General features: G+C 46.4%; 1 protein-coding gene across 1 annotated transcript in view; it reads right to left on the bottom strand.

The window, feature by feature from the left end:
- Window positions 1-15,497, bottom strand: part of SCD5 (stearoyl-CoA desaturase 5) — a 39,626-nt gene that overhangs the window by 17,747 nt on the left and 6,382 nt on the right. Inside the window, exon 2 of the mRNA XM_030192140.1 lies at window positions 2,625-2,755. Coding sequence (XP_030048000.1) covers window positions 2,625-2,755 — 131 coding nt within the window. The remainder of the gene's footprint in view (window positions 1-2,624; window positions 2,756-15,497) is intronic.

Genomic DNA, 15,497 nt, shown 5'->3' with positions numbered 1-15,497 from the left:
GCCGCCCTGGACACCGCGAGCCCCGCCGACCATCGCTCCCCCCCGCGGGAGCACAGGTAAGGGCCCGGGACGGGACAACAAGTACCATATTACTTTATCCTAAATTAAAAATAAAATTATTTTCTTTACCTTTGTTGTATGGCCATTTACTTTTTCTCACTGTGTTGCTCCCAGTCTCTAAATTCTGCTTTCCTTCGTTTTCACTTAACTGTCATTTTCTCTCCTTTTTCTTTGCTTTCTTCAATATTTCTCTCTCTCTCTCTCTCCAGATTTAATTCATTCTTACTATCCATTCTTTAGTTTCCTTCATCTACTTATGGCTTTTCATCTTTTTCTCACCCTTGTTCTCCCCATGCCCCTTCCTCTTATTCTCTAGTCTTTCACTACTCTCCTTTTCCATCCAGCAGCTCTCCTCTTTCTCTCCCCATCCTTCTAGTGTCTCCCCTCTCTCTCCCCATCCTTCCAGTAGTCTCCCCTCTTTCTTTCTGCATCCTGCCATCCAGTGTCACCTCTTTCTCCCTACCCTTCCATCCAGCGTCTTCCCTCTTTCTCTCCCCATCCTTCCACCCATCTACCCTCTCTCCTGATCCTTCCATCTAATGTCTCTCTCTCCCTCCTTCTAACCAGTCTCTCTATCTCTCTACCCTTTTCTGTTCAGTGTCCCTTCTCTCTCCACATCCTTCCAGTCTCTCCCCTTTCTCTCTGCATCCTTTCATCCATCTCCCCTCTTTCTCGCCCCATCCATCCGTTTTCCCTCTTTTTCACCCATCCTTCCATCTGTTTTCCCTCTTTCTCCCCATCCTTCCATTTTCCCTCTTTCTCTCCCCATCCTTCCATCTGTTTTCCCTCTTTCTCTGCCATCCTTCCATCTGTTTTCCCTCTTTCTCTCCCCATCCTTCCATCTGTTTTCCCTCTTTCTCTGCCACCCTTCCATCTGTTTTCCCTCTTTCTCCCCATCCTTCCATCTGTTTTCTCTCTCCCAATTCAGGCCCGCCAGCGCCAGCCCCAGCTCCCATTGCCGGCCACTGCTGCTTTTCCTGTTGAGCAGCAGGGCCGGTGCTACAAAAAGAAGAAGCGCTCAGCTGACTGAGCTGAGCGCTAACGACAAAAAATGTTTTTTAAAAAAAGCACGGCACCGCAGGCAGCCTTGAGGCATTGGCTGCTGGCTCTGCAGGCTCCTCCCGTCTCTTACGTCACTGCCCCTGCTTCGCTCCAGGGGCAGTGACGTAAGAGATGGGAGGAGCCTGCAGAGCCAGCAGCCAATGCCTCAAGGCTGCCTGCGGTGCCCCGCTTTTTTTAAAAAACATTTTTTGTCGTTAGCGCTCAGCTCAGTCAGCTGAGCGCTTCTTCTTTTTGTAGTGCCGGCCCTGCTGCTCAACAGGAAAAGCAGCAGTGGCCCACCCGTAGCTACGCCCCTGCTTTGTCCCCGCATCATTCTCTAGTCACTTCTAATGCCATATGCTTGTCTGAGGCTCTCACCAAATCATACAAGGAGTCTGCCAATAAGCAAGTCCCACCTCTATGTGAGGAAACTCTAGCGATGAGGGATAATCAGAGTCCACTAGAACATCAGCTGGCTGCTGGATCCAGCTGAGGAAAGCCCTAGCGGTATAAGAGCTGCAAATGGCTGCCTGCAACGAAAGAGCTGATACTTCAAGGATGTTTTCAGCGAGGACTCCAGCTTCCTGTCTTGAACATCTTTCAACTCAGTCCCATCTTCCACTGGAAGTGTGGTTTTCTTTATAACTGCAGCCACCAAGGCATTCACCTTGGGCAACTTATGTTCATCCAGTTCACCTTGAATCATGGGATACAGCCTGGACATACACTAGAGACCCATAGGCTACCATCCGGGGTCAATCACTGTACCGAGATAAGCTCTTGGATCGCAGTATGGACCGGGAAGGCCCTACGTGGGCACCTAGTGTAACCATTTTAGGGTTCACCCCTGCAGGGGCTGGCTCCTCCACACTGGAAGTATTAAGAGCCTATAAAGCCTCACAGACAAACGAGGGAAGCTCCTCTTTGTGAAAAATGCAGACCGCAGTGAGCTCATAGACGTCGTCCGCCAACAACTCACCCTCCTCAAGTTCCTCTAGCAATTGTCCAGACAGTGAGGCAGCAGAAACACCCGTCTCTGACTGTGGGGGGGGGGGGGGTCCAGAAACCCCCTTCTCAGGGAAGTCCACCGCCTGCTGGAGATACAGATATACTGAATGTCCAGGAGCAATACCGTCCTGTAAGATAGAATTCAGTACTCTCTATCTCCTCCTGCTGGTAGATGATCACAACCCACAAGTATCTGGATTCATCTGCTGCTGATGCTAAGGAGAGACTTTTATTTGAAACCCTTTTAGACATGTACAGTGCCATTTTAGATAAATCATAGAAGCGGGATTATAGACATTTTTACAAAAGTATGCAGTTTGTAACATATTTTACAAGCCCACAGTAAAATCGATATATCTTTATCATCGCCCCCCCCCCCCCCCCCACTACCACCACCACCAAGACATTTAAAAATCATCTAAAAGAATAAATATTAGTGTATCATGCAAAGCAGCATATATATATAACACAGCAGGCCTGATCTTTATGAAAGTGTAACTCAGCTCTGTGCCCACCTGAAAAGCCATGGAGTTGACTGCAGCCAAAAATATCCTCAGAGGCAGCTTTGCTTTGTAGCTCCTGTGACTCCATAAGCGATGTGCTCCGGCTGTCACCCCCAGGGCCGACAGCAAAAAACATAGGTAAGCTACAAGACAGAATTTTAAGACTGCAGACATCAATGGTGGTGGGGTGAATTTGGGGGGGGGGGGGGGGGGGAAGAAGGGTTCTATAAACATCTACAGCAGAGAAGGAACAAAAAAGATATACTCTTGAAAAAAGAACATGTTGTAACTTATACTGATAAAGGTCTACTTAATGCTCACTTCCTCCCTCTTCCCTTGCCAATTTGGTTTTTGAAGGTATCCCTGAGATACATGTACATGCACTGAGCTCAAGGACTGCTCTGAGAACTACTTATTCCAGGAATGGCAGTGAACACCTCATCAACACCTTGAGAAAAGACGTTTCTTTTGGAGGTCCAGTTGCCTCTGTTCTCAAAACCATTATTTGTATATTGCTGAGGTGCCCAACCTACAACTCAAGCTCTTTTATGCTCTCCTGTGCCCCTGGCAACTGGACGGTGAGGTAAGGTCAGAGCTTTTTTGAGGGGGTACTTGGGAGTACTGAGTACCAGCACCTTTTCCATTCTCTGCTACAATTGACCCATGGACCCCAAGTTTTAATGAAAGAGCTCAGGCTCTACACACCAATTCTGCCTTGTCACAGATTTTGTGACTGGTTGCAGGGGTCCTGGCTATTGTGGGGTGGGTCCCTCAGTGATCACCCCACCCCTGAAGGGTGGCCTGGCATTTGAGTACCGGCACCCTTTTCGTTACAAAAATCACACTGGGTAAGGCTATAGAAAGAAGTACACACAACAGGACAGAATCCATCTGCTCTCTGCGCCAGCCCCTCCCCTCTGTCCTTGCAATGCTGCCATTTTCTCAGGGCCAGGAGGGAGGGCTGGAGCATGGTGTAGTGGCTTTTCTCTGCTCTGCCTTGTTCCACTCTCTACTTTCTGTCCCCAAGATCATGGCATTTCCATGCAGCATGCCTTCCCTCTAAAATCCAACTCACTACCTTTCAATTAGCTATGAAAGACATTAAAGCAAAAGTGCAATAAACAAACCCCGGCCAATTTTACCCACCTGCTAAAACTACTATTAAAATGAACTAATTCTTTTCTAAGTTGGAGTCTATGCTGGATAGGCAGAATTTCCATATAAACCCTACATCTCCACTTTCACAGAACTCGTCCCCAAAACAAATCTCAGACATTTCCCTTTACACCATAGCACAAAGAAACAATCCAATACTTAAAAGCACTTATACAGGCAGTAACAGGTACCAGTCGCTTAAATGGGTTTTTTACTTAACTTTCCACCATGCTGAGTACTTAAATTTTTAGCCATGTAAGTTGCTATACGACCAAAAGTTAAATAGAAAAAGAAAGGAGGAGCCAGAGGTATTCCAAGGACAGAGGAATAAGTTATACAGAGAGCAGCAAAATTTAGCCACTCTCTATATAATAGCAGTCCTTAGACATAACCCTCCAGTATCGGTTGAATGAGTAGGCAGATCAGGTGTTTACCTAGAACAGCAGCTTCTGGAGAACAACAAAGAGCAGCTGCAGTCAAACTCAAAAGACCATCAGTACATACTTTAACTTGTAGGTAGAAAGGACAATTGTCAAATAGTCAAATATAGAAGTACAAGGGGCTGTCAAGCAAGGGATAGTCAAGAGTCCTCTATTAGTGAAATCAACACGGGCAGTGTTTTGGCGTAAAAATGCGTGTGTCAGGGATCTAATAAAAATATATGTACATAAAAAGCTGAACATTCATAAATATTTAAAAGCAGTGCCGTAGCGAGGGCTAATGGCACCCGGGGTGGGTCGCCGCTGCGCACCCCCCCCCCCGGGTGCAGCACGGCGCAACCCCCCCCCCCTGCAGCGCACCCCCCCCGGACCGCATTCTTACCTGCGGGAGGGCCAATCCGCCCCGAGTGCATGTCACTTGGAGCTGCGTCGGCCCCGCTGGTTCCCTGCTCTCTCTGCCCCGGAACAGGAAGTAACCTGTTCCGGGGCAGAGAGAGCAGGGAACCAGCGGGGCCGGCCCTCCTCGAGCGCATGCACCCGGGGCGGACCGCCCCTCCCTTCCTATGCCACTGTTTAAAAGTTATATAATAAATACATAAACATATATGATAAATCAGATACATACATGGACGTCTAATATATACAGAATAAATCAAATAAACGTTTTTGATGAATGATACAAAAATAAAGGATAAAGCAGTAAGTGGTGAAGTGACAGGTATGATTCAAAATGTGGAAACAATAAATGTGGTGGAGAAGAAAATCATATGAAGGAATCCATCGTAAAATATGTGAAATATGATTTGTCCAGCCATGATCAAGACACAGAAGTCTGCCCAGCCCTGGCTTTGTTTCCCAGTTACAGGAGTTGCCATCTAAACACCGCTAAGTTTGCTTAGTTGCAGTCTCTTTCCATACAGGATTCCTTTGTGTTTATCCCACACATTTTTGAATTCTGTTACCATTTTCACCTCCATCACCTTCCGTGTGAGGGCATTCTATGTATCTACCACTCTCTCTGTGAAAAATTACTTCCTGATGTTATTCCTGAGTCAGCCCCCCTGCAACCTCAATTCATGTCCTCAAGATCTACCACCTTCTCGTCTCTGGACAAGGTTTGTTTGTACATTAATACCTTTCAAATATTTGAATGCCTGTATCATATCACCCCTATACATCTTCATCAAATTTGTTGTTATACATCTTGTGGTGTAAACCCCCTCTCATTTTCATTATTTTCTCTGAACTGCTTCAAGTCTTTTTACTTCCTTAGCAAGATAAGGCCTCCAAAACTGAGCACAATACTCCAAGTGGAGCCTCACCAACGACTTGTACAGGGGTATCAACACACATATATAAACATTCATTCATTTATTGGGATTTATTAACTACTTTTATGAACAGATTCACCAAAGGCAGTATACAGCAGGTACAGTTTAACTTAAAGCTTACAATTTGGTTAACAGCATAACAATAGTATAATGACAAAATATAAACATAAATACATTAAATGAGGGGAAACTTGAAAACAGCAAATTGAAACATATATTGTAAAGAGTATGTAGGACAGGCCCCAAAGGAACCCTGGGATAGGCCAGAATACCCCCGTTATAGGCAGGCATTCCCCAGAAAAAAACTAGAAATAAAGAACTACAACTCCCAGCATGCCCCAAGGGAGACAGAGGATAAGAGAAACTATGTGCATTCCCAGGAGTCTCCAGAGGAGGGCCGCAGGGGAAGGAATAAGGCTGATTCTCCAACCTGGTGGAAGAGGTGGTGGAACAGGTGGGTGGAGAAAGAAGAGCCACAAAAGAGCTTTAATGAAAGAAAGGGTGAGCAGCTGGGAGAAGGGCGGGGCGAGGAGAATATGGATTGGGCTCCTGAGGAGAGAGGGGCAGAGAGTGAGCCTTGCCCTATGGAGTTGACTGAACCGGAGAACACCCTGGAAGAGCCGATGGACTTTTCGGCTCTGGCTCAGCGAAAGCCAAGGAAGTAGCGGGGCCAAGCCGGGTCAAGCGGGAGGAGGTCAGGTAGGAGTATGACTGACCAAGAGGGTGGGACCCTAGGCTTTGAGCCCGCGCAAAGCCATTACTGAACTGTGTTTTTGAAAAGCCTGGCTAAATTGAGCTGTGTTTTGGGAAGCCTGGCTAGAACTGAACTGTGTTTTTGAAAGCCTGGCTAAATTGAGCTGTGTTTTGGAAAGCTTGGCTAGACCTGAACGGTGTTTTGAAAGCCTGGCTAAACTAAGCTGTATTTTGAAAGCTTGACTAGAACTGAACTGTGTTTTTGAAAGCCTGGCTAAATTGAGCTGTGTTTTGGAAAGCTTGGCTAGACCTGAACGGTGTTTTGAAAGCCTGGCTAAACTAAGCTGTATTTTGGAAAGCTTGGCTAGAACTGAACTGTGTTTTTTCTTGAAAGCCTGGCTCAATTGAGCTGTGTTTTGGAAAGCTTGGCTAGAACTGAACTGTATTTTGAAAGCCTGGCTAAACTGAGCAGTGGAGTAAGGCTTGGCTAAAAGTGAACTGTGTTTTTGGAAAACCCCGCTACACTGAACCGGGTATTTTTTTTTCCTTTTATTATTTGCTGCTACTCTTCCCAAGGAGGGAGGGAGAGGAAGCAGCTGTGGAAGCCTGGACTGGGCAATTAACCGGCTTGAAAAAGGTGAAGGATAACTGTGCTTTGTTTTGTGTTTTGGTGCCACAACCGGGGGAAGGAGGGAAGCCCCTCCTAGGCCATAAAAAAAAGTCATTGTTTCTGAGGGGAAAAGGAGCAGTACTGGAAGGTGTTCTTCAGGCTGTGGAGAGCTACAACCGCTGAGAAAAGAGGATCCACTTTACAATATATATATATATATATATGTGTGTGTGTGTGTGCCCTATGCATGCAATGCCCTGCATTATGGAGGTAGCACACCATATACAGATTAGTGGGGTGGCAACCATAATCCCAAGATGCCATTTTACCTTTGGAACAAGTATGATAGTGGAAGGAAGCACAGACAGTCTTGTTGTAAGTGCTCACTTTCTAGCTTATATAGCCATCAGAGCCTAGTAAGTGAGACCAGAAAAGGTTGAGATAACATGAGTAAAATATACATGACATCTGTGGCATGTCTGCAGTAGTGAGCTTTATGTTATTCTCTATTTTTGGAACCTCCAGACAGCAAGAAACAGCATCACCTGATGGGCAGCAAAAGGCACCCATGGCAAGATGTGGCCCTGAAAATACCTCTGGGCCCTCTGTCACCAACTTTCCCCCATTTAGGATGCTGAAGATGAGGAGGAGGAGTCCCTGTAGAGAGAGCAGGGGGAGGTGGATGCCTACACCTGCCAGATGATAGAGGATATGGGGCATCGTCAAGTAGAAGGAGCAAGTGGAACTACAGAAGCAGCAGGTCCATCATCTGGCCAGCACAGCTGCAGCTAATACTACCCAGATGAGAAGCTGCCCTGCCCAATGGTTGCCTCTGAAGCTTCTGAGTCCCTGCCTGAGCATTCTGGGAGAGGAGGAAGAACAGCACAATGGGAGCACTTCATCACAGACCGTGCCACTGAGGAGAAGGACTGGGAAAGTGAGGAAGAAATTTTGTTGGAACACTACATAGAAATTCTGCACATTTGCACCTTCTTATCTGCAAACAAAATCTCACCTTTGCATTGAAAAAGGCCTGTTGGCTTAATTTGTGCCTGGCTCTTGAGGTGCATCAGCTGCTAAGGCAACGATGTCCAGGTCTTTGGCTATGTCTTGCTCTGACAGGCGCATGATCAGAAGCCCTGCGCTGTTCCACACAGCGCTCTGAAAATAGTGCTAGAACAGTGTGGGGCTATACCACCCCTATGATCAGAAATAATAGCATTCAAATTTAAGTACACTATTATCTCTGATCATGGAGTAAAAGTACAGAAGGATTCTTACTGAGCGCAGTCCTCCCGCACTTGTTTGACAGGTCCAGGCTGTCAAAAGCCCCTGTGTCGGGGGGGGGGGGGGGTCGGGGGGACTGGAGGACCCATGGACCTCCAGCACCCATGTCGCTGGCTTGGGGTGGGGGGGGGGTCAGGGCTCCTGCAGGGTGGAGGGCTCAGGTTCCAGCTGGAGGAAATGGGGGAGACTGCTAGCATGCAAATGTATGCTGGACAGCAGGGCTCCCCATTCCTCCCCAATGCTCCGCAAACCCTGATGCCAGCGCTGAGCATTGGGGAGGAATAGGTAATGCCCTGTTTAGCATGCATATGCATGCTCATTGCATTCAGAGCCAGCAAGCTCGTTGCTGAATGCGCTTGCCAGCTCTGATCATCAGGCGGAAGCAAATGCGGGCGCTAGTACAGTGCTATTGGTCTCTAGCAGCCGTGTTTGGTTCTGATCATTGGCCCATGAAAGAGCAATCCCTCTTTGGATGGCAATGTTTTTTGTTTTTTACATTTGTACCCCACACTTTCCCCACTCATAGCAGGTTCAATGCGGCTTACATATTATACAGGTACTTATTTGTACCTGGGGCAATGGAGGGTAGAGTGACTTGCCCAGAGTCACAAGGAGCTGCCTGTGCCTGCAGTGAGAATCGAACCCAGTTCCCCAGGACCAAAGTCCACCACTCTAACCACTAGGCCACTCCTCCACTCCAATGTGCAACATTCTGTAAATATGTCATGTCCCTGGAATGCCCTTGAGGTTACCCTGGTATCTACCAACCATCAGATGCCATATTTGTAGATCTGCTGGAGGATGAAAATAGCATATATCCAGATAGTTTCTGAATACTGACCAGAAATATATTTCCCCCCCCCCCCCCCAAAAAAAAAAAAAAAATTATATCACCTGCAAATTGTTTGTCGACCCTCATTTGTACAATTTTTTTAAGGACAAGCAGTACAAATCAATAAATAGCCAATCAATAAATAAAAGGGAACAAAACTAGAACTGGGTTTGTTCTTCTTTTGGGCCTTCGTTAAACAGTGACCAGATCATTATTACCAGTGCATTTTTCCTAGCGAAAAAGGTGCCGGTACTCTAAATGCCAGGCCACCCTTCAGGGATGGGATGATCACTGAGGGATCCACCCCACAATAGCCAGGCCCCCTGAAACCAGTCACAAAATCTATAACAAGGCGAAATTGGTGTGTAGAGCCTGAGCTCTTTCATTAAAACTTAAGGACCATGGGTCAATTTTAGCAGACAATGGAAAAGTACCCCCTCAAAAAAAGCCCTGATTATTACTAAACTATACCTGGTGAGCACAGAGAGGCACAGGGACAAGAAACAAGCTGACCCTGTGCAATGTTCACTATGGTCCTCCTGCATCCAAGTCCAGGTTCTAAGTACTAATACCTACTGCGTAGCTTCTCCTTGCTGCCTTCCCACCTCTCTCTGGATACTGGATGGCAGGTACCAAACCAAACCCAAGAACAAAGATTGAGTATGGTCATCAATTGCCACCAACAGGTCAAACTATTAGGATTACCAAAATATGCCAAATAACCAATGGTCTGATACTCAAAAGAAACTGAACACCTAAATTTAATCACCTTAGCTTGGTGCATGTTTCCCCACATTTTCAGTCAAACATACTGCAGGAGCCTACGTTTTCTGCTGAAAATTCACCTACATTTAGGAACTTAAAAGTTAATTTTTTGGCCTGCCATTCATTTACTTAGATTTATGAGCCTAATTCAGGTATCTAATTCTAAAAATCAGCGCAAAGCTCCTAAAATTTCCCCCTCCCCCCACTAAATTGCCCTGTAGCCACCACTTTTCAAGCGTCTAATTTTAGCAGTTGAGTGTAGGAGTAGCCTAATGGTTAGAGCAGTGGGCTAGGAACTGGAAAACCCAAGTTCAAATCCCAAGCAGCTCCTTGTGGCCTTGGGCATATTGGCCTTGGGCATGTCACATAACCCTCCATGCTTCAGGAGAAAGCAATGACACACTACTCCTTATCATGCCAAGAAAACCATGAGGGGGATCCCTTATAGTATGGTCACCAGGAATCAGTTCTGATAGGTCCAGGAAACTGTGTCAGAGGGAAGGCTTGGGGCCAGCACAAGCAGTATGTATAAGGTGAAGAACTAAAGGATTTAAAAGGTACCAAGGGTTTGGGGACTGGAATTAAGAGATCTCCAACTGCCTAGGAAGAGAAGAGCAAGATGTAGGGGGTAGGTTCTCATGTTCACCCAACTTTGGGCTCAGGCCTGCCCAAAACTGGGTGTCTGACTATGCCCTGGCAGAACCCCTTGTTGGTTGGAAGGACTAGCCAAGCTCCATCCTACATACAAAGCTCTCATTGGTGATGCCATGTGGGGTAAAAAGTTGATTTGGCTATAGGCCAGCACCTTATTCCACTGTCAAATCAAAAATCCCATATTATATTTTATCAGCAGCTAAAGCTGCATGCTGGTTTCCAGGCATTAACAGACATTAGTATCTGATGCTTCTTAAATTAGAAACAAGATGCAAATGAAAAGAGAAAGCTGCTGGATGTACCAAGCAAATTCCACAATATGCTTTTGAATAAAATTGTAGCAGGCCTATTTTGGTGTTTGGAAGGGAAACAGCTTTTGCAGTTGAATTTAATATTGTAATCCTGGTCTCACCACACACAGTCCAGGCACCAGCTAGCTCATCGTGGGTCAGGGCAGGGTACCCGATATCAGGGCCACAAAGAAAATTCAAGTACACCAAAAGCACTGCAGCTTTTCTAGTCACACACTGAGCTGGGCACAGGCCGAAGCCGGCTAAAAATCCAGAAGGCCATATGGTTATGAGTGGGGCTTTATTTCTCTTTTATTCTCTGCTCTCTTTCCTTTATCTGTCTAGGAGCACATAAGCTTCACTGTCACTCAAAGAAAAAAATACTCCAGTCCAGAATTTATGCATAAAAAAACAAAATCTTTACTGAAGATTCTGCATCAGGCAGTTCAAATCTTTTTTGAAGCAGTCAATTTATTATCCAGCTTGAAAGCAGATGTAAATTACAAATCGAGGGCAAATTTAGGGATATGGTGTATCTTTTCAAATGCAATTTATAATCCAACATTATGTACATATTTATAGCTCTTCCTGTCCATACCCATCCCTTCTGGGTGTAACAGCTTTAAGCAGCGAATTAACTGGGTACTCCAGTCTCCGTTCCTTTTGTCTCGCCGCACCTTATGCCTGGAATGGGCTTCCTGAGCCGTTACGTCTAGCTCCATCCCTGGCCGCCTTCAAATCCGGGCTTAAGGCCTACCTGTTTGATGCTGCTTTTGACTCCTAACTTGTCACTTGCTCGTAACCTTTATCTTGTCTTCCTCTCTTCAATAGTCCCTTTCCCTATGTGTCCTTCTGTCTGTCCTACCCTTATCCTTATTGGTCCTGTCTGTCTGTCCTGATTTAGATTGCAAGCTCTTTTGAGCAGGGACTGTCTTTTCTTCATGTTCAATTGTGAAGCGCTGTGTACGACTGGTAGCGCTATAGAAATGATTTATAGTAGTAGTAGTATAGTGATCTGAATATCGGCCAGTGCCCGGTTAATTTCTGGATCAGCGCACGTACCCTGATGTTCAATGCCAACGTCACACAACATACCCCAGCATTCAATATCCGGGGTTAGCTCAACCTGAGGCTGGAAGCAGCTTGCAGGCCACTTACTTCCACAGGCTGAAGATTACGCCTAAAGACTATTAAACAGACATGTACAGGGTCTCAAAACCTATTTTGTGGGATAGATTTATATAAATAACCCTTCTTACTATGTGTCACCAGTAAGGGTTCATACAGATAGATATGATGCACCACAGCTGCCTTTCTGGACACAATGACAGCACTAGGATTCACACAGGTGACCAATTCACCAACCCATAAAAGGGTCACATACTAGACTTGGTATTCTACAAAGGGGTTGACATCCCAGAATTCTGGGACAGCAGTATTGAAATAACACCCCTATCATGGTCAGACCATTTTCTAATTAAGTTTTCCCTAAGTGACCACCTGAAACAAATGGCACCTCCCAGAGTTTGGAAGGAGATCAGAGATAAAAAAAAAAGCTGACCGTTGAGAATTTCCTAGAGGCCTTGGACTATCCAGAACAGGTTGACATTTGGAATATACACTTAGACAAGACCTTAAAGAAAACAGCACCACTAAAAAAGGTCTTATACCCCACTCACAACACTCACCTTGGTTTTCTCCAGAACTTCGAATCCTTAAACGCAAAGGACGGAAACTGGAAAGGAGATTGGGGAAATCTCACCAGGATAAAGAGGCTAAACTGTAGGAAGCACACAACAAAGTATTGCCAAGCCTTAACAGCAACCAAGCAACAGTATTTCTCGCCTGGGGGAGGGGGGGGGGGGCAATGCATTACTCTCTCCAGGAAAAAAAATTTAAATGATCCCAGGTTTCAATCTATTTCATGTTTAATGTGGGATAAAATTCCATAAATAAGTAAATAAATATAAACTTTTCAAGTTGAGCACCTGATTCTCAAAGTGGACATATTCCAAACACTATAATGAAAATAAAATTATTTTTTCTACCTTTGTTGTCTGGTGACTTTGTTTTTCTGATCATGCTGGCCCAGTAGCTGATTCTGCTGCTATCTGTCCTCTTAACTCCGTTTCCAGGGCTTCCTTTCCATTTATTTCTTTACTTTCCTCCTTTCTTCTTCATTTCTTGCCCTACATCCGTAAGTAAAAGCTGGGTCCTCCACAGACTTGACTTTTCAGTGGATCCAGCTTCTGCCTATTTTCTCCATCCATGTGCAGTTTTTCTCCTCTGTTCCTTTTCCCTCATCTCATCTCCTTCCCTCTCCTCCATCCATGTCCAGCATTTCTTCTCTCCCTTCCCTCTCCTCCATCCATGTCCAGCATTTTTCATCTCCCACCTCCATCCATGTCTGGCATTTGTCCTCTCTCCCCTCTATTCATGTTCATCTCACTTCCTCTCTCTTCCCTCCCCTCCCATCCATGTGCATCTCTCCTTCCTCTGTCTTACCTGCCCTCCATCCATGTCCAATAATTCTCCTCTCTCCCTGCCCTGCCCTCCCCTCCATCCATCCATCCATGTCCAGCAACCCTCCTCTCTCCCCTGCCCTCCCCTCTATTCACCCATGTCCAGCAACTCTCCTCTCCCCTGCCCTCCATCCATCCATACCCAGCAATTCTCTTCTCTCCCCTGCCCCCCTCTTTCCATCCATACCCAGCAATTCTCTTCTCTCCCCTGCCCCCCTCTTTCCATCCACACCCAGCAATTCTCTTCTCTCCCCTGCCCCCCTCCATCCATCCATATCCAGCAATTCTCTTCTCTCCCCTGCCCCCCTCCATCCATCCATACCCAGCAATTCTCTTCTCTCCCCTGCCCCCCTCTTTCCATCCATACCCAGCAATTCTCTTCTCTCCCCTGCCCCCTCCATCCATACCCAGCGACTGTCCTCTCTCCCCTGACCTCCATCCATACCCAGCAATTCTCTTCTCTCCTCTGCCACCCCTCCATCCATCCATACCCAGCAATTCTCCTCTCTCCCCTGCCCTCCCACTCCCATCCTCCCCTCCTATTCATATCCACCTGCCCGCCCTCCTCTCCTGCCCCCAACATCCCCTTTTTTCTTCCTGCCACAGTGCCACCCTGCATAGGTTTAAATCTCTTTTATTACCTCCATCGAAGTGGCTGCCTCATTGAAAGCCCTGCCCGTCTCTAGCCTTCCCTTCATGAGTTTGAGTCCCGCCCTTATGGAAAGAGGAAATGACGTCTGAAGGCGGGACTCTGAGGGAACAAACTCATGAAGGGAAGGCTAGAGACAGGCAGGGCTTTCAATGATGCAGCCGCTTCGACGGAGGTAATAAAAAAGATTTAAACCCCCCATGGCGGCGCAGGGCAGGCACAGGCAAGTCCCGCCCTTATGGAAAGAGGAAATGACGTCAGAAGGTGGGACTCTGAGGGAACAAACTCATGAAGGGAAGGCTAGAGATGGGCAGGGCTTTCAATGACACAGTCCGCTTCGACGGAGGTAATAAAAAAGATTTAAACCCCCCATGGCGGCGCGGGGCAGGTGCAGGCAAATGTGGGCTGTGGGAGGTGAGGTAAGCATGGTTTATGGCGCCCTCCTGCCATGCTTACCTCATTCACCGGAGCCGGCTCGCCGTGCAGAACAACCAGCTCGCAAGATCTTAAAAAATTTAACAACTGGCTCTTGCGAGCCGGCTCCAGCACACCACTGCCCACAACAGAACCAGCCTGCCCAGTCAATTCTGAATTGCAATGATTTTGCTGCATACTTTACTAACAAAATTAAAAGTCTCTGCTAGGATTTATTGGCAATCCCACCCAGTCTCCAATCAGTTAACTAGGAGTGCACAAATTCGCCCCCTCATGACAGAGACATATGGGACACTTTTAACCCAATAACAGAAGAGAGCCTTGACAAAATCCTAAGACACCTTTGACCAACTACCTGCTGCTCCCTCGACCCCTGCTCATCAAAGATAGTGCAGCAGGCAAGTATGGACCTCATAGAAGGCGCTACAAAAATTGTGAACTCCTCTAATAGGCAACTACCAACAGCATTAAAAATGGCAGTAGTTCACCCTTTGCTAAAGAAAAACAACCTTGACCATGACAAACTTGAAAGTTACCGGCCAGTATCCAACATCCCATTTCTAGAGAAACTTATACAACAAACAGTCTATGTTCAACTCAGTGATTGGCTAGAAGAGAGAAACTGGCTAGATCCATGTCAATCTGGATTCAGACCTGGTTATGGAACAGAAACGGTCCTCGTATCCCTACTAGATGAACTTCACAGAAATCGAGACAGGGGATTTGCCCCTGTGTTAATACTGCTAGACTCTGATCAGCTTTTGACACTGTGGATCATGATATCATGCTAGCACAACTGGCAGAAGCAGAACTTGCTTGGTTCAGATCCTATCTATCAGAAAGGCAACAATCCATAATATCTGGCAGCACCTCATTGCTAACATGGGCACTGACCTGTGGGGTACCACAAGGATCGATACTGTCACCTATTCTGTTTAATATATACCTCAAGCCATTAGCCGAGCTGATTCAGTCAATGGACACTTCAGTTCTACATCTACGTGGATGATGTGCAGCTACTCATACCCATTGAACCTGACTTACCTACAGCAATTAATAAATTGATTACCTGTCTAACATCAATTCAAGAACGGGCTAAACACAACAACCTTTGCCTGAACCCAAGTAAAACTGAGCTTCTCTGGGTCCCAAACACAAGTGGGCACGTACCCAACATCAAAATCTCATTTGGGAAGTACAAACTCCCCCTCAAATTACAAGT

Source organism: Microcaecilia unicolor, chromosome 2 (assembly GCF_901765095.1).
Source record: "Microcaecilia unicolor chromosome 2, aMicUni1.1, whole genome shotgun sequence".
Lineage (NCBI taxonomy): Eukaryota > Metazoa > Chordata > Amphibia > Gymnophiona > Siphonopidae > Microcaecilia > Microcaecilia unicolor.
Note: the sequence above shows the minus strand (reverse complement) of the source record. Positions and strands in the feature narration are given on the sequence as shown.